This window comes from Miniopterus schreibersii (genome assembly GCF_964146895.1).
Source record: "Miniopterus schreibersii genome assembly, chromosome: 4".
Lineage (NCBI taxonomy): Eukaryota > Metazoa > Chordata > Mammalia > Chiroptera > Miniopteridae > Miniopterus > Miniopterus schreibersii.
In genome coordinates this window covers 22942407-22966541 of record NC_138105.1, presented here as the reverse complement: position 1 = coordinate 22966541, position 24135 = coordinate 22942407, and the positions used below count along the sequence as shown (strand labels likewise).

Below are 24135 nucleotides of genomic sequence, written 5' to 3'. Positions count from 1 at the left end.
CCAGGCATGTGCCCTGACCAGGAATCGAGCCACCATCTCCTGGATCCTAGATCGATGCTCAACCACTGAGCCGCACCCAGCCAGGCTATATATTTTTTTAAGATAGGAACTGGGGGAGAAATGGTAGTTGAAATGAAGTCTAGGGTAAAATGGTGTACTTTATGTTTAGTAAAATGCTCCACTTTTGTGCTTTATAGCTGATGATGGAAGCTGAGTTCTCAGCAGGCAGGAGTTATGAGTTGGTAGCCCAATGTGTACATGAGAATATTCTTCCTCTTAGATTTGAGTCTGGAGCTATGAGTTCTTCACATTTTAGTACATAGTTTTAAATAAGAGTTGGAGTGTATTTTCTTATACCTTCTCCTTCTGGCATGAAAAACTGAAATTAATGTTTAAAAAAGATGTGTGTGTAAATATAAAGAGAAAGAAAAAGAATAAATGAATAAATCTGGAGGGGTAGAGAGGCTGTCTTAACTTTTTATTCTACTTAGATGTTGTAACCATCAGAACACCTTAATAAAATCTCAGTTGAGTGGGGCCTTGAACTTGGAGTATAACAACATCTCTTTACACACTGCTTAATAAAACATATGTTTTTCTCTTAGGCCAGCTCTCTGCGGCTAATGGTGGCTACATTTCCCTCACTAGGTAAAGATTCCCTGACATGTTACCAATTGCAGATATTTGATATGAGATTATAAGTTCAGTATCAACTTATAATTTTCCTCAGGCAGGAATCCAAGTAGAAATGTCAAGAAAACATGTAAACAAATGTATTATTTGCAGAATTCCCACAATATTAATGGCCTCATCTTTTTAATGGCTTATGGTTTAGATGGTATATATGTATATGTTAAGTACATACTGTCAAATCACATGACTGGTGAGGAATTTACTCTTGATTATTTTTCCTGATCTTGTTCTCTTCCAAATATGGCATCAGCTTATAGGAGTTCATGATTTTGAAGCTCAGGCCTTTAAAAAGAAAATTTAACTTCCCCTGGCCGGGTAGCTCAGCTGGTTAGAGTGTCGTCCCGATACACCAAGGCTGCGGGTTCAGTCCCCAGTCAACGCACATACAAGAATCAACCAATAAATGCATCAATAAGTGGAACAATACAAATTGATGTTTCTCTCTAAAATCAATAAAAAGTTAACAAAAATTAACCTTGTTCCATTGTGGAGGGAAAAACTGTGAAATGAAGAAGTTTGAACCCCTTTGGAGAACTATAACTCAGAGTTTCTCTCTCAGACATTGTTAGCATTATTGTAAAAGTTTCAGAATTTTAAAAAAATCCTAACTTTTTTTTTTATAAAATATGTCTTTATTGACTTCAGAGAAAGGAAGGGAGAGGGAGAGAGAGAGATAGAAACATCAATGATGAGAGTCATTGATCAGCTGCCTCCTGCACGCCCCCCACTGGGGATCGAACCCACAACCCGGGCATGTGCCTGACCAGGAATCGAACCTCGATTTCCTGGATCCTAGGTCTATGCTCAACCCCTGAGCTACGGTGGCCGGACCTAATCATTTTTAATATTTGGAAAAACTTGCCCGGCCAGGCGTGGCTCAGCGGTTGAGCATCGACCTAGGATCCAGGCGATCAGGGTTCGATTTCCGGTCAGGGCACATGCCCGGGTTGTGGGCTGCAGCTGATCAATGACTCATCATTGATGTTTCTATCTCTCTCTCTCCCTCTCCTTTCCTCTCTCTGAAATCAATAAAGATATATTTTTAAAAAAATATTTGGAAAAACTTGGTATTGCGTGTTTTGAATATTAATCCCCTTTTGCAGTTTTGCCTGTTCTAGAATAAAGAACGCGTAAGGATTCAGTATGAGAAATGTGCTCTTTGTCCAGCGAAAAAGCGTATCATTTGAACTTAGCACTTCGTAGTATATGGATTTTTAGCAGCCTTTTAACTCTAGGCACTTCTAGCAGCCTTGGATGTTAAAGTGTCCTTGCCCATTATTCCTGAATTCCTGGGAGGCTCTCAGGTGCCAGTGCAAAGATCTTTGAAGGCAGTATTTCCTCTCCATGTCTTTGCCTAAGGGAGCCTTCTGGGAGCTGAGCTTCCCAGAACTATACTATGGACTTTTGAAAAAGAGTCCTCTTTATCCCGGAAGCCATCCCAGGGCCCAAGTTTCAGATTTGGAAAGCTTGGTGAAAAGAACAGGGGAGTGAATGCCCGGGAACTTCAAAGAGAGCACAAGTTCCTCTGTAACTTTTTATTGGTCTGGTGTTGCTATTATAGGTGTGTCTGGGGTGGTAATGATTCTCTGATACACATTCAAGTTTGAAAACAACTGATAATCTTCACTTTCATTTTTGCATTTTGATTTCCTGTGATACAAAGCAATGGTCTCCAAAGTAGGGCACATGTATAGTAAACCATTGGAAAGCAGGAAGAATATACTGGAGCATCTATTTGTATTTATTTTAAAATCTCACCCTCTAAATTTTTTTGAGTAGGTCTTATAATATGTTGTTGTAAAATATAATGTGTATAATATTTTGTTACAGTAATAGTATGACTGTTCACATACACAACTAAAAATAAATTCACATATATGGGTACTTGGACAGCCTTAGGCAAGTTGCTTAAATGCTTTGAAACATTCAGTTTTTTCATATATAAAATGGGGATGGAATACTTATTTCTCACGTTTGTGAAGATGAGGTGAAATAACATATAAAGTGGTTTGGTTTTTTAAAAAATATATCTTTATTGATTTCAGAGAGAGGAAGGGAGAGGGAGAGAGAGATACAGAAACATTAGTGATGAGAGAGTCATTGACTGGTTGCAGCCCACAACCCCAGGCCTGTGCCCTCACTAGGAATTGAACTCTGATCTCCTGGATCCTAGGTTGATGCTCAACTGCTGAGCCACGCCAGGCTGGGCTATAAAGCCTATTTATTTATTTATTATCTATCTATCTATCTATCTATCTATCTATCTATCTATCTATCTATCTATCTATCATCTATCTATCTATCTATCTATTTATAAAATATATCTTTATTGATTTCAGAGAGAGGAAGGGAGAGGAAGAGAGAGAGACAGAAACATCAATGATGAGAGAGTCATTGATCAGCGCAGCCCACAACCCGGGCATGTGCCCTGACCGGGAATCGAACCCTGATCTCCTGGATCCTAGGTCGATGCTCAACCGCTGAGCCACACCCGGCTGGGCTATAAAGCCTTTTTAAAGCATAGAAAGACAGTACCTGATATCAACAAATATTGGCAGTATCATTTCAGTGGGTAAATGGGAGTGGGTTTTCTTACGCCATCTTTCAATATTGCTATACCTTTCAATATTGCTATAAGCTGTATACCTAGTACAGACAATCAATGGCTACCGATAAACTAAAATCTAGAAAGTGAGATTCATTTTTTTCTATGTATATCTTTCAGTTCAAATGAAAATATTTAAGAACACTTTCTGCCTCATTTGCAAAGTCTTTAGAGATAGCCAGCTCTCAGCTCTAGACAAATTACTTTTATGGCCTACCTTTTGCATATATACATTTACCATTTATTACTCAAAAATCTTATTAATTATTTGTCTATATGATCTGGCCTACCCTGGGCCAGGCTGAAGCTATTGGAGAAGGAATGAAAAATGCTGGAGTCTACATTGTATTACAAGGGTGTACACTTTTGAAGAAGAAATGGGACGTAAATAAAATAGTACGACATTTTAAAAGTGTGCTCTTATTCCAACTGAAGTGATGATAAATGGCTATGCTCTTGAAAAAAACCTCTACTTTCAGAACTAGTCAGACATTGTAATTATATGGTGTGTACTATAGCACCTCATTAAGACCAAACTAAGTTAATTATCAGAATACACCAGATCATTGCATTTAACACTATTCTGATTATCTGAGTTTTTGTCTGCCTCACCAAATGTAAACAAACTTCCTGAGGTCAGGGACCATTTTTGTCCTGCATCCCTAGTACCTTGCTCTCAATAAATACCTGTCAAATTGAGTCTAGTTGCTTGTCCACAGTCATACAGCTAGTAAGTGGTAGACCTAGTATTCAGATTCACATCTATTTTCACCTTTTAGCTCATTTAATCCCACAGACCTACAAGGAATACATTGTCTTCATTTTACACATATAAAAACTTTTGGAAAGAGCAGTGATTTGCCCAAGGTACCATACGAGGCAAATGGCAAAAAGGCATTCAAACCCAGGAATATCTGACATCTGTTACACTCTGGCTAGTTCTTCATTGGGCTTGCAAACCATTTGACCTTGTTAGTATAAAAGTTTCTGTTCCTTAAGTGGTTTTATGTACAAATGCCACTTCAGATAAAAATTTAAGAGATATCTAGAGTAGTCATGATAATGGTATGGGAGACTACAATGAATTCTCAAATTCCACTTCAAAAATAAAGAAGCCATGCTTAGAGAAAACATTTTAAAGAAGTTTTTTGGAAGGATACTTAACATGCCCTCAAATATGTATATTTTAGCATTTTCCTTTTATATATAATACTACTATGATCAGTCTTGTTTTCTAGTATTTTATAATAGAATGATATTTAGAATCAGGTTATAAAATCCTGCCTGCCAGAAAATGAATGAGCTTGCCTGGTTTTGTTTTGTTTTAATTGATTTTTAGACAGAGAGGGGAGAGAGAGAGAAACATCTATGTGAGATCCAAACATTGATTGGCTGCCTCCTGCACATCCCCTACTGGGGATGGATCCTGCAGCCTGGGCATGTGCCCTGACCTGGAATGGAATGGGCAACCTTTCAGTGCACAGGCTGACACCTAACCAACTTAGCCACACTGGCCAGGGCTGGGCTTGCCTGTTTTATGTACTGAATTTTGTGGGTGTGTCGTCCCCCCCCCTTGTGTGTTTACCCAGAAAAGTTGCTCCTCCTTTCTCCCCTACTGACAGAAGACCTTGGCCAAGTGCTGTGCTCATGGTAAAACTTGGTGCTAAGAATTATATCCTCACACATTTTATTTTTAAATGTTTTTATTGATTTCAGAGAGAGGAGGGGGGGGGAGAGAGAGAAACATCAATAGCAGCCATTGGCTGCCTCCTGCATGATCCCTACTTGGGATCAAGCCCAAAACCGGGGCATGTGCCCTGACCGGAATTGAACTGGCAACCTCCTGGTGCATGGGACAGCCCTCAACCAACTGAGCCACACCTGCCCAGCAATCCTCAAACATTCTTGATTGCTTGAGCAAAAGGGATAGGCACCCACCTCTAGCCTCTTTGCACTTCCTAATAAAGTGTCTTCCTCTTGGCAGCCTTCCTAATTCTGGATACCGGCCTTGCTGACATCTTCGAATTCATGGAAGGAAGAAATGGGGAAACTAACCCCTTATGCTAAGTGATTTGTATGGGATGAATGACAAGCCAGAAATCTCACAATAACTACATAAAAGGGCGGTTGAGTTTGTAAGCAAATTACTTGCCCCACCGTTCCTGTGATGTGGAATGAAGAATATGGCAATCCTGAGGTCATGGACGTAAGAACTAAATTATAGGATATTCCACAAAATGAGGCTTTTCATTACCGCATAATCCTAGACCTGAGGGTCCAAGCACCACCTATTATTTGAATACTTCCATTTTGTTTGCAGGTGGAGGTCTCATCCAATCCATAAGCAACTCAAGGGCAGAGGTTGAATCCTTTTAATATGCTTGGAGCAGCACCTAGCACAGTAAGACACTAATAAATCTTTGTGCCAACAGCGCTTAAAAGCACAGTTCCTGGAATAAGACAGTTGGGTTCAAATCCTGACTCCATTAATCCTGTACACTGAGAAGTGGGATCAGTAGTATAGTCCCAGCATCACAGAATTGGGGTGAAAATGAACCCACGTAAGGAAGCTAGTTCCCTTTTGGCGGGTCCAAGCAGCGCAGCAGCAGCCGAAGGTCTGCACTAGACCCGGAGCAGCTACGAGTCTAAGTCCCGCCCCCTGCCGGTCCCCACGACGCGCAAGCGCATCCCAGCTTCCCCTTACTTTCCCCGAGCTTGGGTGCTGGCTGTCGGCGGGAGATTGGATCTCGCGATGTGCGTGCGCGTGCGCGGTCCCTGCGAGCTCGCGCACGCTCCACCCCACCCCCTCGCGGTACGGGGTTCTGTCGGCCTCTTCCTCTTGCGTCCGGGGCAGGAACCTGAGCTGTGGCCGCGGCCGGAGCCGGGAGTCAGGCGCCGCCTCGCCGTCGCCGCCCGAGCTGCCTGCCCCTCTGGCTCTTCGTGCAGTGCAGAGGCGGCGGGCAGGGGAGGGAGCGTCGCCAGCGTGAGGTTCCCAGCCGATGGGCAGCCCCTGGGCGCGCTGAGGGGCTGGGCTACTAGCGGCTGAGGTAGGTGGGCCCGCGGGGAGTTGTCAGCTTGGCTGGGAGTCGGGTCGGGTCGGGGCGGCGGGCGATCGTGGAGATGGCAAGAAGGCGGCGAGAACGGGGCCCTGCCATCTGGTGAGAAGAGGTCTCGGACCCTCGCCTGAGGAGGGACTCTGGCCTAGCCCGGAGCGAGAGGAGGGGCTCCGGACGTAGCCTGCTCTTCCCTCGGCTTGGAGCCATTATTGGGGGGAAATTCTTCTTGCGGCGGGCGGAAGGGGTCAGCCTTTCTTTTCTCTGAGAGGTCAGAATCAGCAGCCCTCCCGCCTTTAAATTAAAGCCTGCTGGCTTCGGCAGGGACGTCTAGATAGAGTGGCCTGTGGACTTCTGCAGCTTGCACAACTCCGAGTGCACGGGCAGCGGGAGAGGGATTTTGACGGTCGAGGGTACACATTCCTTTCTCTCGTGTGGGCGTGTATGATCCGCCAAGTTGTTACTGATAATACATTAATAATCGCTTTCGGGCACAACAGGTCCTACATTTCTGAACGCCTTATATCGTCTAAGGATTCCGGCTGCGGGGAAACTGCGCAGTGGGGCGCAATTAAGGAGTAGAAAGAAGACAAAGGAGGCCGTTATTTATGTTCTGTCCTAGTGTCAAAACTTTCCTTGGTGGGCAGGATGCGTAGCTACTGGCATTTGTTTGGTCTTTGCTGAATTAGACTTTCTGGGTGATTTAGGTGGGTGAGTCACAAATGGATTTTCGTTTACAATTATAAAACCGTATATGATTCTATATAATTGTTCAAAGCCAAATGACCTGGAATAGATCTCTGAGAATTATGTGATGTTGGATCTTTGGAAGAGAGCAGAACTTGGAATTCATGAAAGAAAGATTTTCTCCGTGTGTAGAAAGCTTCATGACTGTTTTGAAAGTTATTAAAAATATAGTTCTTTATGTTGGCAGTAATGACCGCCACGTTCGAGAGAAGGGAAAGGAATTACTTCATAAAGAACGGCTCACCAAAAGACTTTTGGGGTTAAACACACAGTAAAACAACTTCAGGGATGACTAATTTATGTTTTAAAAATTATAATTTAGTCATAGTTAAAATTTATATAATCTCTTAGTTGGCTCCCTTATATTCAGTGAACCATTTTAAAAGATAACTTTTGGTAGTCCACACAGCCTGTTCTGTAATGCCTGGCTTTCATTAAGTCCAAACTTTCTAGAAACAGTATTCATTCTGACTTAAATGTGCTCTGTGTACTTTCAATGAACTCTGTACTGTAGTATGGTAAGAGTCTTCGAAAAAACAACAACTGTTAACTGGCAAGCCCTGAAGTGCGAGTAGGGGAGGATTATTAAGTGTAGGATTAATGCTTGTATATACAAATACAGCATCCAAATATATGTAAATAGTTCATACACACAAGGATCTAATGGTGCTGATTCCCATCATAACAGGTTGAAATCTGAAAGTAGAAAAGAATTGGTTTTAGCTCTGTTTACTATTTTAGTTAACTATTTATATGGGTAACTGAAGTAAATTTCTTTCCCAGCTTGTTACTCAGTTATGGAGTAAGCAGAATACTACACTGATTTCTTGGCAGTAGCAGGGAAGGAAAATATAGAACCATATAGAAGACTGCCCTTTAGAAATGTTTTTTAAATGTGTGTCATTGTCTTTTCATTGGAATAAACAGCTTTACTCCTGTCTATTTTGTGGTTTAGTGGTTAGAATAGTGTTTTGCATGGAGTTGGCCCTCAATAAATGTGAGCTTTGTCAGGATTAACATAATACGAATGGAATGCATACGTTCCTGGAAAAGATGAAAGGAATTGGAGAAAGGTGGGTTTTTTTTAATTGAAGGGCTACTTTTTTAATGGTGTGTTTTTTTTTTCAATGTTGGTTGGTATCTGAGTAAAGGATGTCTAACAGCATCTTTCCTCTAAAAGTCTAATGTAATGTGGGAGCATTTGAGATCCTGCTTCCCAGCATATGTTATCACTTTGGCTCAAATAGACTCATAAAAATTTTCAGCCCTGGCCCGTGTTGCTCAGTTAGGGCGTTCTCCCATGCATGGAAAGGTTGTGCTCGTTCTGGTTCTGATTCGGGTCAGGGCACATGCCCAGGTTGTGGGCTCGTCCCCGGTAGGGGGTGTGCAGGAGGCAGCTGATTGATGTGATCTCACATCGATGTTGCTTCCTCTCTCAAAAAAATTTTTTTTCTTTCCAAAATAAAATAAATACCTAACATAATGTAAGCTGAGATTCTATATATCCTGAGTGCTAATAGATGGCAAATATTCTGATATATTAAGAGAAAATGAAGTTAAGGGAAGTGAGGTCCGGAGGGAAGGTTTGGTAAGTTTTAGTGATAGTAACTCAAAAGGCATGAACTATAAAGCAGTGAAACAAATTGTAGGAAAAATATTTTCTCCCTTTACTGGCTGTGCTTTACTTTCTGTGGAAGAGAGTTTTGACCTTTCTACCTCTTTTTACTACAGCTTTCCAGAAAGGTGATTTCTGAATAATAAAACTGAAAAAGGGGTCACTTTTTCTCTCCTAATCTTATAATCTTCTGCTCAAAAGTCTATGTTTCTCTTTGTATTTGTACTTGGTCTCTACTCCAACTTCGTTGTAAATAAACTAGTGTTTTGATTCCTATCTAGTGGCTGTGTATATTTCTCAATTAGTTTATAACTTGAAGGGGAGAGGAATGTGGTTGGTCCCTTCACAAATCCCAATATTGGCTTTTCTTCAATTTGGAAAACAAATCTATTTCACCTTATAGAAGTTATCAACAGAAAGGTTTTGTGAAGGTTTGAAGAGGTAGGGGCTAAAGAAGTAAATAAAAACTTAAATAGGAACATTTAAGTCCTGTATTTTCATTTTAGTATAGTTGAGTGATGCTCATTGTAGAGGGTGGATTTTGTCCCCCAGGCAATGTCAGGAAATTTTTGGTTGTCAGAAATTGGGAAGGGGAAGAGGAGGGTGTAGCCACTAACATCTAGGTAGAAGCCAGGGATGCTATTAAAGCATTTTTTTTTTTTAATCCTCACCTGAGGATATTTTTTCCATTACTTTTCAGAGAGGGAGGGAGGGAGGGGGAGAGAGAGAGAGAGAGAGAGAGAGAGAGAGATGTGAGAGAGACACATCGATTGGTTGCCTCCCACTTGCGCCCCAACCAGGGCTAGGGATTGAACCTGCAATGGAGGTACATGCCCTTGGCTAGAATCGAATCAGGGACCCTTCAGTCCTCAGGGCTGATGGTCTAGCCATTGAGCCAAACTGGCCAGGGCTGTTAAGCATCTTAAAATGCACAGGACAACCCTCCACAACAAATAATTATTTGACCCAAATAATAGTGCTACTATTGAGAAACCCTGGTATAGTTGTATATTATATTGATATTGTTGGCTCTGAAGGCAGGTTATCTGAATTCCTTTGGCTTTACCATTTTCTAATGTGTTGCTAAAGTTTCTGTAAAATAGAGTTAATAATAGTATGTTCCTCATAGAGTTGTGGTGATGATTAAACCAGATAATGTGCAAAGTGTCAAGTGTTTTACCTGACACATAGAAAATGCTCAAAAACTGTTAAATTTCAACTAATATTAATACCTCTTGAATACATCTTGATGATTTCTCCTTATTTCTCAGCTGAAATTAGAATTTGAGCTAGTGAGAATTAATAACCTAGTTCTCATTGTATCCTTGGGTGAAGAATTAATAATGAGTGAAGAATTACTCCTTTTAATATTTGTGTTTAGGTCAGTCTTGTTCTATGTTCTCAAGTCTATAAGACTTCTGCCACAAAGAAGGAGCTTCTCGCCTGGCTGTTGTGGCTCAGCGGTTTAGCATCAACCTATGATCCAGGAGATCAAGATTCGATTCCTGGTCAGGGCACATGCCGGGGTTGCCAGCTCGATCCCCAGCAGGGGGCGTATAGGAGGCAGCTGATCAATGACTCACATCATTGATGTTTCTATTTCTCTCCCTCTCCCTTCCTCTCTTTGAAATCAATAAAAATATATTTAAAAAAAAAAAAAAAAAAGAAGCTATTGCTCATTGCCGATGTTTTTCCTTCATAGTTAAGACTAAGCCAGTTGGCCAACAGCTCTGTATCTGTTGATTCTCAGCAAATATTTAGTAATTTAACAGAATTCAATTCTGTGACTTGATTCCCATTTCTTTTTGCCTTTATAAAAGGAAATAAATTTACAGTGGTTTTGACTCACATTAATTATCTGTTCCTAGCCTTTGGGAGTAACTATTTTTGTGAGGTTTTCGTGCAGTTTTGCATGTACTAAGGGTATAGGGAAATATCTAACAACTTGAGGCTAGGCCTTCATATACATTTGAGACTCCTTTTCTAAATCTAAGTCGGAAACCATATATTTATCTTTTTTATAAACTCTCATTTTCTGTGTGTCTAAACAATAATGGCTGTTTAGGCTGGCTTGTTATAGTGATGTTTGTAATACAGCCTTTGTAAAGAGAAAAAAGTCACAGGGATGTTCTCACAGACGAAACAGAGACTTTGGACTGTTTGTTAATAGGCTACGGGGCTCTTGTAAGGGAAAGAGATCTACACCATATTTATGATTAAGGGAGAAAGCAGTGTTGTACATTCAACTTTTTGTCTTGATAACCCTACCATTTTATTATGGTTGTTACCCGTATTTTTGTAATATAAGTCTCAATTATTTATATAAATGTTCACTCATTTTAGCTAATGGAAACCTTTGTTTACTCTCTATATTGGCACTGCTGCTTGTTTGAATAGAGTAGTTTGAAGGGAGTCAATACGTTTGGCCAAGAGATTGTGTTCTTTGTTTGGCACATTCCATCTTTTGTAAAGTGTAACATACACTCAGGATTCTGTATAAATAATAAATTACGATCTGGAAACTGTGGCCAGATCAGAAGTATACAGATGAGAAGTATAATAAAAAGCCAACGAATGTTAGGCAAACAGGAAAAAAAAAAAACATGCTAATAAGAGTTCTTGTCTTTACTGTTATCCTTTTGGGGTTTAGTGATCTAGAAGAAAAGAGAATATAGATTATATAGGAATATAATAAATTTATTTTCTACCTAGACACTTTTTCAGTTCCTAAGCAGAGAACATTATAGCTACTAAATCATTACTATAGTTGAATTTGTGTGGAATTTGTCCCTACTCATGGTTAAATTGAGAAAAACAAGTATCTTTGAATCTGCTGATGTGTGTTTGTTTATAAGTGGTCTGGAGTCCTGCCTGTTAGCCTAATTTTAGGTTGCCTGCATAGTGGTTGGAATATAGACTATTTTCCCACTGAATGCTGTCATACAGATATATATTTGTATATGTATATTTATGCATGTTTGTTTTTTATTTTTGGTAGAAAATGATGCATCCTGTTGCCAGCAGTAATCCGGCTTTCTGTGGGCCTGGCAAGCCTTCCTGCCTCAATGAAGATGCCATGAGAGCTGCTGATCAGTTTGACATATATTCCTCCCAGCAAAGCAAATATAGCCACACAGTCAGCCACAAACCAATGGTTTGTCAGAGGCAAGACCCATTAAATGAAACTCACTTGCAGACTACAAGTGGCAGAAGCATAGAGATAAAAGATGAACTAAAGAAAAAGAAAAATCTCAATCGATCTGGTAAGCGTGGCCGGCCTTCTGGAACCACCAAATCAGCAGGATACCGAACCAGCACAGGCAGACCCCTGGGAACCACCAAAGCAGCTGGATTTAAGACAAGTCCAGGCAGACCTTTGGGTACAACCAAAGCTGCGGGATACAAAGTCAGCCCAGGGAGACCTCCAGGTAGCATTAAAGCTCTATCCCGTCTTGCCGATCTTGGTTATGGCTGTGGCACTGCTGCTTTTCCTTACCCTATGATGCATGGCAGAGCAGTTCATGGGGTAGAGGAAACCAGCAGTGAAGTCAAGCCACCCAATGAGTGAATGAGGCAGGAAAGGAGGGCCAGGTTTAGAAGGAAGATTGTGAATCCTAAAGCTTCTTGGTTTCATTTTGACATACATGATTTTATGACCTGGGCTTCCCACATTTGTTTTCCTGTTTGTTTGTTTTTCCTGCTTTTGCTGAGAAACCACCATATGCTGACAGATGCACTCAGGGCATGAGCAGTGGCATTGAATTTGTACATAGGTCCAAGTGTAACACCTAACTAAATCATTTTTCCTTTTCCTTTAGAGTTATGGTTGTGTCTCATATTTCATTACTACTTTTGGGCCATTCTGAATAGATGCTTTATGTACTAAACAACTGAAACCATTATACCCATTAGTTTGTAAAGTAAGGCTACAATGTAATAAACATAATATCTAAGGTATTTTTAACTGATGGAACAAAGCAAACTAATGATTCAGGATTATTTGAAGTATGGCTGTGAGTTTTTGTAACATTTATTGTCATGAACCAGGACACAGATATTTGTATGCTTTGGTATTTACATAGACTTCAGATGTTAAAAATTTTATTTTTAATAGGTTATAGGTTTAGGCAGCTTCTTATTTATTGATCTAAATGGCATTAATTGATTTAACCATTGTTCCTAAAGGAATTATTTAGTGTTTGCCTTTCAGCAATGATAAGTTGTATATTTTTTAATTGCCTAACAGCATATATACCAAACACTACAAACAATTCATATTTACAAAAAAATTAAACTTTTTTATAAAAACACATTACATTTTTGGTGAAATACAATGCATTCTGAGAATAGCATATGTAATATAATAGAAAAAGAAACATTCTTAAGGTTTGCATGGAACTATATTCACTACATTTTGCCTTTTGTAGACTTAGTTGTTAAGCATTATGCTTAAAACATTTATTATTGTTCATTTATTCAGAATGTTTTTTAGTTTTAGGCTTTTTTTTTCTTTCTGAGAAATTGTCCATTGCATTAGCACTTACTATTGTTTCAGGTTTATATCTACCAAAGGACACAAACTGAATGGTAGGCTGTAAAACTGATATAAATAAAATGCAGTATTCTGACTGTCAGAACACAGATATTAAGAAATGTCTAGGCATCTATCTATTCATGAAACATGTAAAATATATGTGGGTTGAGACCACTTCACCTAAAAGAAAATTTTTTCCAACAGTGTTTGCTTTAGAAGCAAGGTAGATGGAAAAGAAAAAAAGTATTGGGTAGATATTCATAGTAGGGACAGAAGGAAGTCTCTCTTGCCCCCTTTCTAAAAGTAAAATGTTAATATACATTTTATTTATTCTGAGTTTGGTCTGAATAAACTATTATAAACTTTGAATTTGAAAAAAATTCCACTGAATTTTAAAGTTACAATGTATGTATTTGTGATTTTAAATGCCTTTGAGATTAAAATACAGATTTGCAGGACCCAAAAACTTTTAAAGTAATTAAAAGTTTAAAAAGGCACATATTGTGTTGTTTGGGCTTGCTCTCAGTTAATACAAACTCTGATTGCAAATGGATGTCATGTTTCGTACCTTTTTTATCAGGAAAAAAGCAGCAAGCCTTCAGGTGTTCCAGTGATGCCTGACACAGTGAGGTGGACTTTATGCTGCTCTTTACAGTAAGAGGTGTTGCATTGTATGTGGGGACTGTGTGTGCACTGGCATCTAAGACAGTGACCTCAACAATTTTAGCTTTGCACAAACTATAGCTAACATATGTTGGATGACTACATAATCAGTTGCAGAATTCTGGCAGCTAAATTGCTACAAGAGTTTCTTCTTGCAGAAGCTTAAAATATAAAATTTTAATAATTTACTCAGAACAGTATAACTTCTGACACACACAAATGCTTACATCTTTATTCATATGTTTATCCACTTTTATTATCTGTCATTTAGCTATTTCTCAGATCAATGTTCAGCAGTTGGCTGCTTAGAAATCCTGTTTTGAGTTCCTGAAAACAGTTGTTTAATTAAATGTTCTACTGTAGAATGATACATACCACTGTCAAGGATTTGGTTGCATGTTGTGGTCTTTATATGTCCATTTGACATTGCCCTTTCAGATTATTTTGATTCCTGATTTTGTTATACATAACCTTTCCTTTCTCTCTGCCCTTTCCTACATTCATTCCCTCCCATTTTCCCCATCCTCCAGCACATCTACTCAGTGGTGCTGTGCTGTGTGTCAGAAGGTGTATTATTGTATACTGATTTACAGCAGGTGTATTATTGTATACTGATTTTTTTATACATGTTAATGAAATGGTGAAATTAACTAAAGAAAGTATGTTCATAACAGTGCTTATTAATATCTGGAGCTCTGTCCCAGGAAAAAAGGGGGACGAATGGCTACAGTTGTGAATGAATAACATCAGTTTAGAAAGCTGAATTTTCTGTTCATGTGAGCAGTAACATGGAGTATTAGATCTGTGTGCTGGTGAGCATCTCCTGATTCTACTTTTTTCCTTGTGAACAGTTTATTGGTGCCATGCTGAAGAGAAAGACACATCTAAGTGATAACATGAAGTCTTAAAAAATAAAATATTTTTACTTCTCTATAGTCTAAAAACTACATTGTGCATCTTTTGTAACACTGTCTCTTGTCATGATAAACACTGAAATAGCATGTTAAATGCCTATACTTTAATATAATCAGTTGGGGAAAACTGGCCTTTTCTTCCCACTGTATGATTGTTCCTTTAAAGGTAAATTGCTAATTTTATATTGTGTAATTCTCTTCTTCACAAAATAGGTTTCACTATTCTATATTAAAACTGTTGGTCAGAAAATGATCTGCTGTTCAAGTAAGTTTGCTTTACTTTTTTCTTTAAAAAATATTTTAACATGCCTTATTTATTATTATTATTATATTAACCAATGAGCTAATGCAGATGAAATTTTCATTTTTGACACAAATATAACCTTGCATAACTAATCTTTAGTATGGGATGATTTTGATACTATCTTTGGAGTTTTGCACTGGATATTAAAAAATACTGGCACATTGTGTTGGAAGAAAACTATCTGCTTAATTTTTAATATTTGGGACATTTTTAAAGTCTGTTTCAGTTAGACTAAAAAAGTCTTTATATTTTTTATTTACTTTTTAAAAGAAAATCTGTTAAAGTAATAAAAGTAATATTCATTCCAAACTGATGTTTGTGTGAATTTACGTGTATATTTTCATGAAGTAAGAATAGAGTTTGAGTTAAGGAGGAAAAAAATTATCCATTTATTAGGTTAAAGGTAATCCATCCAGTGTTAGGAAAACCAGTGTGTGAGCTAAAGAGGGAAAAAACCCCACCTTCTCTAAGAAGCTTTAAAAGAACAATTCAGGGGATATTGACTATAACTGCTACTCTGTCAGTCATTGTCACTATATGCAGTAAAATTTTATGATCCCTTTATAGTAAAATAGAAGAATTCACAGCAGTTGTTGAAAACATTTTTTCCTTGGACATAAACTATTTTGATGCTATTAGGTTTCTGTTTTTATTATAGCTTAAGTATATCCTATTAAACTCTAGGATGTATCTAAATCTTTCCTTTGCTTTTCCTCTGTCACCCCCAAGTAGATAAATCTGTGCTCTCACATATAATGTATTTAATTTTTGGAAAACTTAATGCTATAGTAAACCAAGTGTGTGATTTATAGTAATCAGACCACTTTGATGCTTTAAGTTTCACAGTTTCCTTTTTCCACAGATAATTACAGAGAAAATAATTACCAATTAATTGATATAAGCACGCTGTCCTCTGCTGTAAAAAGTCTGAATAGATACTGTGTATGTTTTTTATGTCCATGAACTTGAGCTACTCGTGTGCAATTATGTGTATGGGAATGGAGTAGTGTTCATGATTTGTATCTACATCATCATATGGATGTATATTTATTAATAAAGTCATTACTTTAAAACCAACTATGTTTACTACTTTATTTCTTTATGTAGGGGAATGGTAAATGATACACCTTTTTTATGACCATGGATCTTGTATTTTTCTTGGATTGTGCTTTCTGAAATCTCCTCTACACTTTTGTTTTTTTCAAAACAGTAATGTTTATGTATTTGTAATGTAAAATTTAACTTATAAATGGATCTTATTTTCTTTGCATTTTCTTATTTCTTGTCCTTTTGATAGTAGCCATTCTAACAGGTGTTGGGATTACTCTGAAATGTAGAGAATTTATTATTTAAGTAAAAAACTACTTTAATTAGTAATTTTCCTAAGCTTTCAACTAGCCTAATAAATTCAACAAACTTTAATAACTATTGAGCATGTACTCTACAGTGTAGCAGCTCACATACTGAATAAGAGTCTCCACCTTCAAGGAACCCATAGTGGAAAACAAATGCCTTAATATGTGGACCTTAAACAATGTAATGCCAGTTTTTATTCATTCAGAATTGACATTTTAACATGCTTTATCTCTCAAATTAGCTAATTAATTTTAGCACAGAGCCAGTGAAACTGCAGCCCATCTGACTAGTCCTAAGCTTTAGGCTAGTTTTTAGATGAATTTCACAAGAAAAACTGATTATTGTGCTTATTCTCTATAAGCTCAGAAGTATCAAGTCAGAGATCATTCATAAATTGTGATAATGCTGGCTTTTAAGTCATGGTGGGAGCTACTTATGTGGCTGTTGTGCTTCCTCTGTCACATAAAGAAATAAGAACTACAGCCCGGTCGGACGTGGCTCAGCAGTTGAGCTTTGACCTAGGATCCAGGCGATCAGCGTTCGATTCCTGGTCAGGGCACATGCCCGGGTTGTGGGCTTGATCCCCAGTCGGGGGTGTGCAGGAGGCAGCCCATCAATGACTCTCTTATCATTGATCTCTCTCTCTCTCTCCTCTCTCTGAAATCAATAAAGATGTATTTAAAAAAAAATAAAAAATAAAATAAAAAGATCATTCTTAAAAAAATAACTACATAGTGTTATGCATCCTCAGTATGTCATGCGCAGAATGGCTGATGACTGAAACTGATTATGATTGATTTGAGTAACTATAGGACTGTCACAAAAACACCTTCCACCCCCAAAAAAACAACTTTGTAAAAATTCTGTTTATTTTGGAAATTTCATACGTATAAAAAATTTACTAAATATAGAGTATAATGACCCTCCATGTGACCGTCACCAAGCTTTAGTAATTAAAAATTCAAGATCTCTTTTTTTTGGTCTATATTCCCATCTACAGTTTGCCCCCCTCAAAAATAATAATAATTTTAATGTTCATATATATATTTTTTATTTTAGAGAGAGAGGAAGAGGGGGAAACATTGATCAGTTGCCTCCTGTACATACCCCATCTGGGAATCAAACCCAAACCTTTTGGTGTACAAGTTGATGCTCCAACCAACTGAGCTACCCAGCAGAGCCCTCTCAATTATTTTGAAGCAAAATTTTCTAAATCATATATCATCCTAAAATATTTTAATACATATATGTAAAACTAGACTTTCTAAAACATAAGCATACCATTAAACTTTTTAAAAGAATAATTCCTAAGTGTAATCAAGTACACAGTTTTAAAACTGTCCTAATTATCCCATAACTGTCTTAATTGTCCCATAATTGTAAAAAAGTTTCTTTAGTTTTCTTTAGTTAAGTTTACATATCAAAAAATCTCACCCATTGTATATACACAGTTCATTGTATTTTGCATGGTGACCAATTTATACCCCACTGAATTACCTGGGCATGTTTATTAAAAATCAGCTGACCATAATGTGTAGGTTTAGATCTGGACTTTTTTGTCTATCTCATTGATCTATGTGCCAGTGCTACACTGTCGTGATTTCTGTAGCTTTATAGTAAGTCTTACTTTGTTTTTATCCCCTTCAAAATTGTTTTGTTTCAGCCTTTGTATTTCCATATAGATTTCTGGGTAAGTTTGTCAATTTCTACAAGTATTGCTGCAATTTTGTTAGGGATTGTATTATATTTACAGATCAGTTTGGAGAGATGTGCCATCAAATTCCAATCCATGATCATGGTATATCTTTGTCTGTTTAGGTCTTACTTGATTTCAATCAGCAATGTTATAGTTTTCAGTGTACAGAGCTTGCAATTCTTATGTTAAATTATTCCTAAGTGTTTTATTTTTTTAAAAAAAGTATGTTTTTATTTATTTTAGAGAGAGTGAAAGGGGGGGAGAGAGAGAAACATAGATGTGAGAGAGAAATGTCATGGCTGCCTCCGCATGCACCCTGACTGGACTGGGGATCGAACCTGAGACCTGGGCATGTGCCCTGACTGCGAAAGGAACCTGAGGCCTTTTTTTTTTTTTTTTTTTTTTAATATATCTTTATTGATTTCAGAGAGAGGAAGGGAAAAGGAGATAGAGAGAGAGATAGAAACTTCAATGATGAGAGAGTTGTCATTGATCAGCTGCCTCCTGCACGTCCCTGACTGGGAATTAAGCCCGCAACCTGGGCATGTGCCTTGACTGGAAATTGAACTGCCATCTCCTGGATCCTAGGTCGACGCTCAACCACTGAGCTACACCCCGTTGGGCCTGAGACCTTTCAGTGCAGGTTGACCGCTCAACCAGCTGAGCCTCACTGGACGGGGCCTTAAGTAGTTTACTGTTTTTGATGATATTGTGAATGCAATTACTTTATTTCACTTTGGTATTGTTTGTTGCGAGTATATAGAAATACAGTCCATTTTTGTCTGTTGATCTTGTAATTGGCAACCTTGCTAAAATCACTTATTCTGGTAGTTTTTTGGGTAGTTGCCATAGAATCTTTTAGGTACAAGATCATATCATCTAACTATCCAAACTATACACCTTTATTTCTCTTTATTGCTTATTGCACTGGCTAGAACTGTCAATACAGTAAACCCTTGATTTTGTGGACCTCAATTTAACGGACTTTGGATTTAACAGACAAAATTTCTGGTCCATATGTCATATGTAAAAAGTAACACTCTGTTAATTTAAAAATGCTTTTAACCAAGATTTGCTTATAATTAAATTAACAGGTTACATTTTTTTTGTTATTCATTGTTATTTTTAACAAATTTTAGCAAATAGGCCATATTTTGGAAAATACACTGGCGTGATTTTGCTGACGTAAATAAATACTGCATATCTATAACTATAGTCTACATATTTAAATCCAAGAGTCATCTAACAATGTTAGATGAATGATTAATACGTGACCACACTGCATTGTGCCCGGTAATTGGTTCTGTTGTCTCCTGGCGGGACTTTCTACAGCAGTTTTAATGCGTGCAGGTGTCGTTCCCCTGTGCACTAAGCCACGCCTCAGCAGTGCATTTGTTCACTTGTGGTAACTGGTGCATGCAAGCATTTACTAGAGCTATTAAATATAAATTAAAAATTACAGTAATACATATAGAAAACTTTTCTATGAAGTTAAACTTTTCATTCATAATTTTAATTACACAGATGTGTCTACATAAGTAAAAACAGGGAATTTGTCAATTTTTTAACATGTATTTGGAAAACCTAATTTATTATATAATGACTTGCAGCTTTACTGACACCCCCTCACCTGAATTAGTCCATCATATTGAGGTTTTACTGTAGAATGGTAAATAGAAATAGTCAAAATGGACATCATTGCCTTTTTCCTGATGTTAGGGGAGAACATTAAGTCTTTCATTATTAAGTATGATGTTAGATACATGTTTATGATAGATGCCCTTTAATAGATTGAGGAAGTTTTCTTTTGATCTTAGTCTTCTCAAAGTTTTTTTAAAATTTAATTTTTTAATTAAAAAAATTACCTTTATTGTTGAAAGTATTACAGATGTCCCCTTTTTTCCCCCATTAATCCTCTCCACCCTGCATCCACCCCACCCCTAGTACTTTCCCATACTATTGTCTGTGTCCATTTTTTAAAAAAAATCATGAATGAGTGTTGGATTTTGAGACACCCTCATAGACACACCCAGAAATCATGTTTTACCAGCTATTCCTTTAGCCCAGTCAAATTTACACATAAAATTATCCATCACTTCAGCCTTTGATAATCTTGGCCTAGCTTCTTTATTTCATTAGGAGCTGCAAAATGGCAATTTTTAACTCTATTGTTTCTTTATCTATTAGGTCAAATATTTCTATACTAAAAACTTTCCCCTCATCAAATATTTATTTACCCTTAAATAATCCTTGTCAGGCACATAAATGCCTGATTATTTCCTTTTACTTACCCGTTTTCTGAATAATGAGTTGGTTCTCCAGCATCTTCTGAAGGTGGTTAGTGAAGAAAAATTTTTTTTGTAACAGTATGTACTCATGGATTCTAACGTGATGTATCTGGCTATTGAAATTATTCATTTTTATGCTCAAATTGTTGCATCTTTGGCTCCTTAATCATTTTGACATAACCCTAGTATGACAAGATGTTACGGACTCACAAAAAAGGTCTTCTGATTTAGCAAAGCAATTTAGGGAAGCAGTGTGCTCCGCCTTGAATTTTAGGGTGTATGGGGTTTAGAAGAATGTCCTCCAGTTTCTTAAATTGCTATTTTACAAAATACAGAAACCATTTGAAAGGATCTGCAATGACACATTAAACATTTTTTTTTTTTTTGCCTTGGCCAGTGTGGCTGTTGGTTGGAATGTCGTCCACACACCAAAAAGGTCGCAAGTTCCGTTTCCTGTCAGGGCTCATACCTAGGTTGCGGGTTCGGTCCCCAGCTGGGGTGCCTACGGGAGGGCAGCAACCACTCGATGTTTCTCTCTCACATCTCTTCGTCTTTCTTCCTTCCTCTCTCTCTAAAAAATCAATAAAAAACACATCCTCAGGTAAGGATTAAAACATTTATTTTTTTTGTAAACAAAGGATATTTAAAGAAAGACAGGTGGGCTAAGGAAGGAAAGCAAAGAAAACAAAAAGGCACAGGTTCGAAGTGCTGTGTCCAGTCAGCTCTGTTCCTAGTAAACTGGCTCTAGGGACTCCTCTGAGCAGACGTTGGAAGTGTGAGAGATCACTAAGCGTATGCCTTTCGTTTCCAAATTACAGTCCTTCCTGCACACAGTCGACTTGCCCACACCCAGGTTCCTGCTCTGGTGAAGCGTCCTCTGAGCTCTTCCCCTCTCCCCTCACCCCTGCCACGGTCCCCACAGCAGCTTTCCGAGGAGAACAAGAAGCATCTGGACAAAGGTTTGTTCTTTTCATGGCATTTGGTAAAGTAGTATTTTTGTTGCAATTGCTTACAGAAGCTAGATATTGTTGACCTAGCCCTTGTCAAATGTTTGAACGTTGATTTCAAATAGATATATTGAGTACTGGTTAAGTGTTGTTTCAGGGCACTCACTGCCTATTTGGTTAATTTTCTCAGTTTGATAGGGTTTCTATGTTACAAGATCTGTATATTGCTCTTTGTGCCCACCACCCAAAATTATATTTTCTGTGACCATATATTAGAACCCCCTTGTAGTGAGAATTAAATGAGAATAATGCATATGGGTAATTTGGCATACTGACAGTTTCGATTTGGGTTCAAATTCAAGCTCTGCCATTTAATGTGGGACCTTAAGCAAGCTACTATCTTATTTTCTTTATTTTTAAAATGTGTAACGTATCTATACCAAGGATATTGTAAAAATTTTATGTGCTATATAATCAAAATAACCCAGTGCTTGGGATATGTTAGTATGATAATTTTAGTTTTTGTTATATATTCAAAAAGGTGTTTTAACAAAGTATCTTAATAAAATGAAAACAGATGCTGAATTTTTTAATTTGTAAAGTTTGCCCATTATTTGGGCTTTTGGGTATCTGTATTACCAGAACACCACGCAATATCAGGAGAAACTCCTTTAACCTTCAAGTTACCTGAAATTATCTAAAGTGGGGATGGAGCAGGGTAAGAAGAGGAACGTCAATTGATGCAGGTATTTTTCCTTGGAAAGCCTGGCTGTAAGGGTCCGTCCAACACTTGAATGATTTGATCTTCCTTCTTGAGAACTGCACGTACGGTTTTTAGAACAAAAGATGTATGGCCTATTGCCCTTTCTTTTTATAGTCACCACTTTTTTGTTGTTGCTAATCCTCTCCCGAGGATATTTTTCCCATTGATTTTTAGAGAGAGTGGAAGGGAGGGCCCGGGAGAGAGAGAAAAACATGGATGTTAGAGAGACACATGGATTGGTTGCCTGCTGCACGTGCCCTGACCGCCCCGACTGGGGAACGAAACTGCAACCCAGGTACGTGCCCTTGACTGGAAGTCAAACCCGAGACCCTTTACCCTTCAGTATGCTGGCCGAGGCTCTACCACTGAGCCACACTAGCCAGGGCTATAGTCACCATTTTGATGTCAGTTTTAATATTTTGAAGGTGGGATTAGTGAATCAGTATCTCCAAATGCTACATTGGATACAGTGTCAAAAACAGTAAAATTTAGGGATTTATTACTTTAGGATTTTGCATTTCCTAAGCAACTTCTCAAAGCCTGTTGTCAGCTCATGCTCTTCTAAAAACAATCAGATCCCATGAATCAAAAGGGGAAGGAAGAACATATTAGATAAGTAGGTAACTGACCATTAGGTAATGGCTTGGATGGGGCTTTTGAAATGTTATTTTCATATTATTTATAACTTCATCAAGTGTTAATACCATAAGTATCAAAATCTTATTGCTCAGTTGTGATAAGCCAGCCTCCAATATGTCTCCTAAAGATCCTCACTTCCTGGTATTTGCGTCCTTGGAGAGCCCTCTCCCACACTGTACATGGTGACCTGTGTAGCCAACAGGATATTGCAGAAATCATGATGTGTGATTTCTGAGGCTAGGCCATACAAGATGTTGCAGGTTTTCTTGCACTGTTTGGTCTGGGGAGAGCTATCTGTTGTGTAATGAGAACACAAACAGTCCTATGGAGAGATCCACATGGTTAAGAACTGAGCCCTTCTGCCAACAGTCAGCATCGACTTGCCATCTTAGAAGCAGATCTTTTAGCCCCAGTTAAGCCTTCAAGTGACTGTCGCCCTAGCCAACATCTTGATTGCAATCTCATGAGAGATCCTGAGCTAAAACCACTCAGCTAAGCCACTCCTGAATTCCTAACCCACATAAATGATGTGAGAAAAATAAATATTATTACTGTTTCCAGACACAAAGTTTTGGAGTAATTTATTCTGCAACAACAGATAACTAATTAACACTGATAATAATGATTGTTAGGTTATACTAAGTACTCACAAACCTAAGAAATGGTCAAGTTGTGAAATTTCCCTTTAAAAATAATGTTAAGACTCAACTATACTGACAAACATTAGCAAGTATCATTATTTTGAACTAATTTCCCCTGGTCTTTCCATCACACAAGCCTGGAAAAACACTAACTCTGGGCTAGTTTTGGCTACCATTAATTCCTGGGCTGCTAAATGCTATTGGAGAAAAATGCTTAATTGTGCCATTTGCCACTATAAATTGCTATGTGACGACAGCTGGACCCCCAACATTACTATAGGAAGTTCTTTTGTATTCTTAGCTCTCATCCCATTCTGCATTTAGGCTATTTCAGATGTTCACTCCCCTCTCCTTAGATACTTGAGTACTACCCCAGGCTTGCTCTCAGCAGACTACCTTTCTTCTCCAGAGAAAACTGCTTACCTGTGCCCATCCTTTCTTCCCATTCCAATGGAGGAGGTATTTCTCGGTCTCAAGTTTTCCCCTCTCTGGATCCCTTTCCCCACTTCTCAGAGATTATCCTTTCTCCTGTATCTTAAACCTATCCCAACAGTATCCTCATTAGCTTTTAAATACAGTTAAATTATTTAAATCTAATATTTATTGCCCTAGCTGGTTTTGGCTCAGTGGCTAGAGTGTCAGCCTGTGGATTGAAGGGTCCTGGGTTCGACTGTGGC

General features: G+C 38.1%; 1 protein-coding gene across 5 annotated transcripts; it reads left to right on the top strand.

Moving 5' to 3' along the window:
* Positions 1–6086: 6086 nt before the first annotated feature.
* Positions 6087–16205, top strand: LOC308557120 (UPF0461 protein C5orf24). 5 transcript variants are annotated; one of them, XM_081137183.1, is made up of 4 exons: positions 6087–6345; positions 11712–12141; positions 13828–13901; positions 15038–16205. In XM_081137183.1, the coding sequence occupies exons 2-3, from the start codon at positions 11715–11717 to the stop codon at positions 13866–13868; spliced, it is 468 nt and encodes a 155-aa protein (XP_080993309.1). In that variant the 5' UTR covers positions 6087–6345; positions 11712–11714; the 3' UTR covers positions 13869–13901; positions 15038–16205. The 5 variants fall into 5 exon arrangements, with proteins under 5 accessions (XP_080993309.1, XP_080993308.1, XP_080993307.1 ...); XM_081137182.1 differs by having other exon boundaries at positions 14762–16205; XM_081137181.1 differs by having other exon boundaries at positions 13828–16205.
* Positions 16206–24135: the final 7930 nt, after the last annotated feature.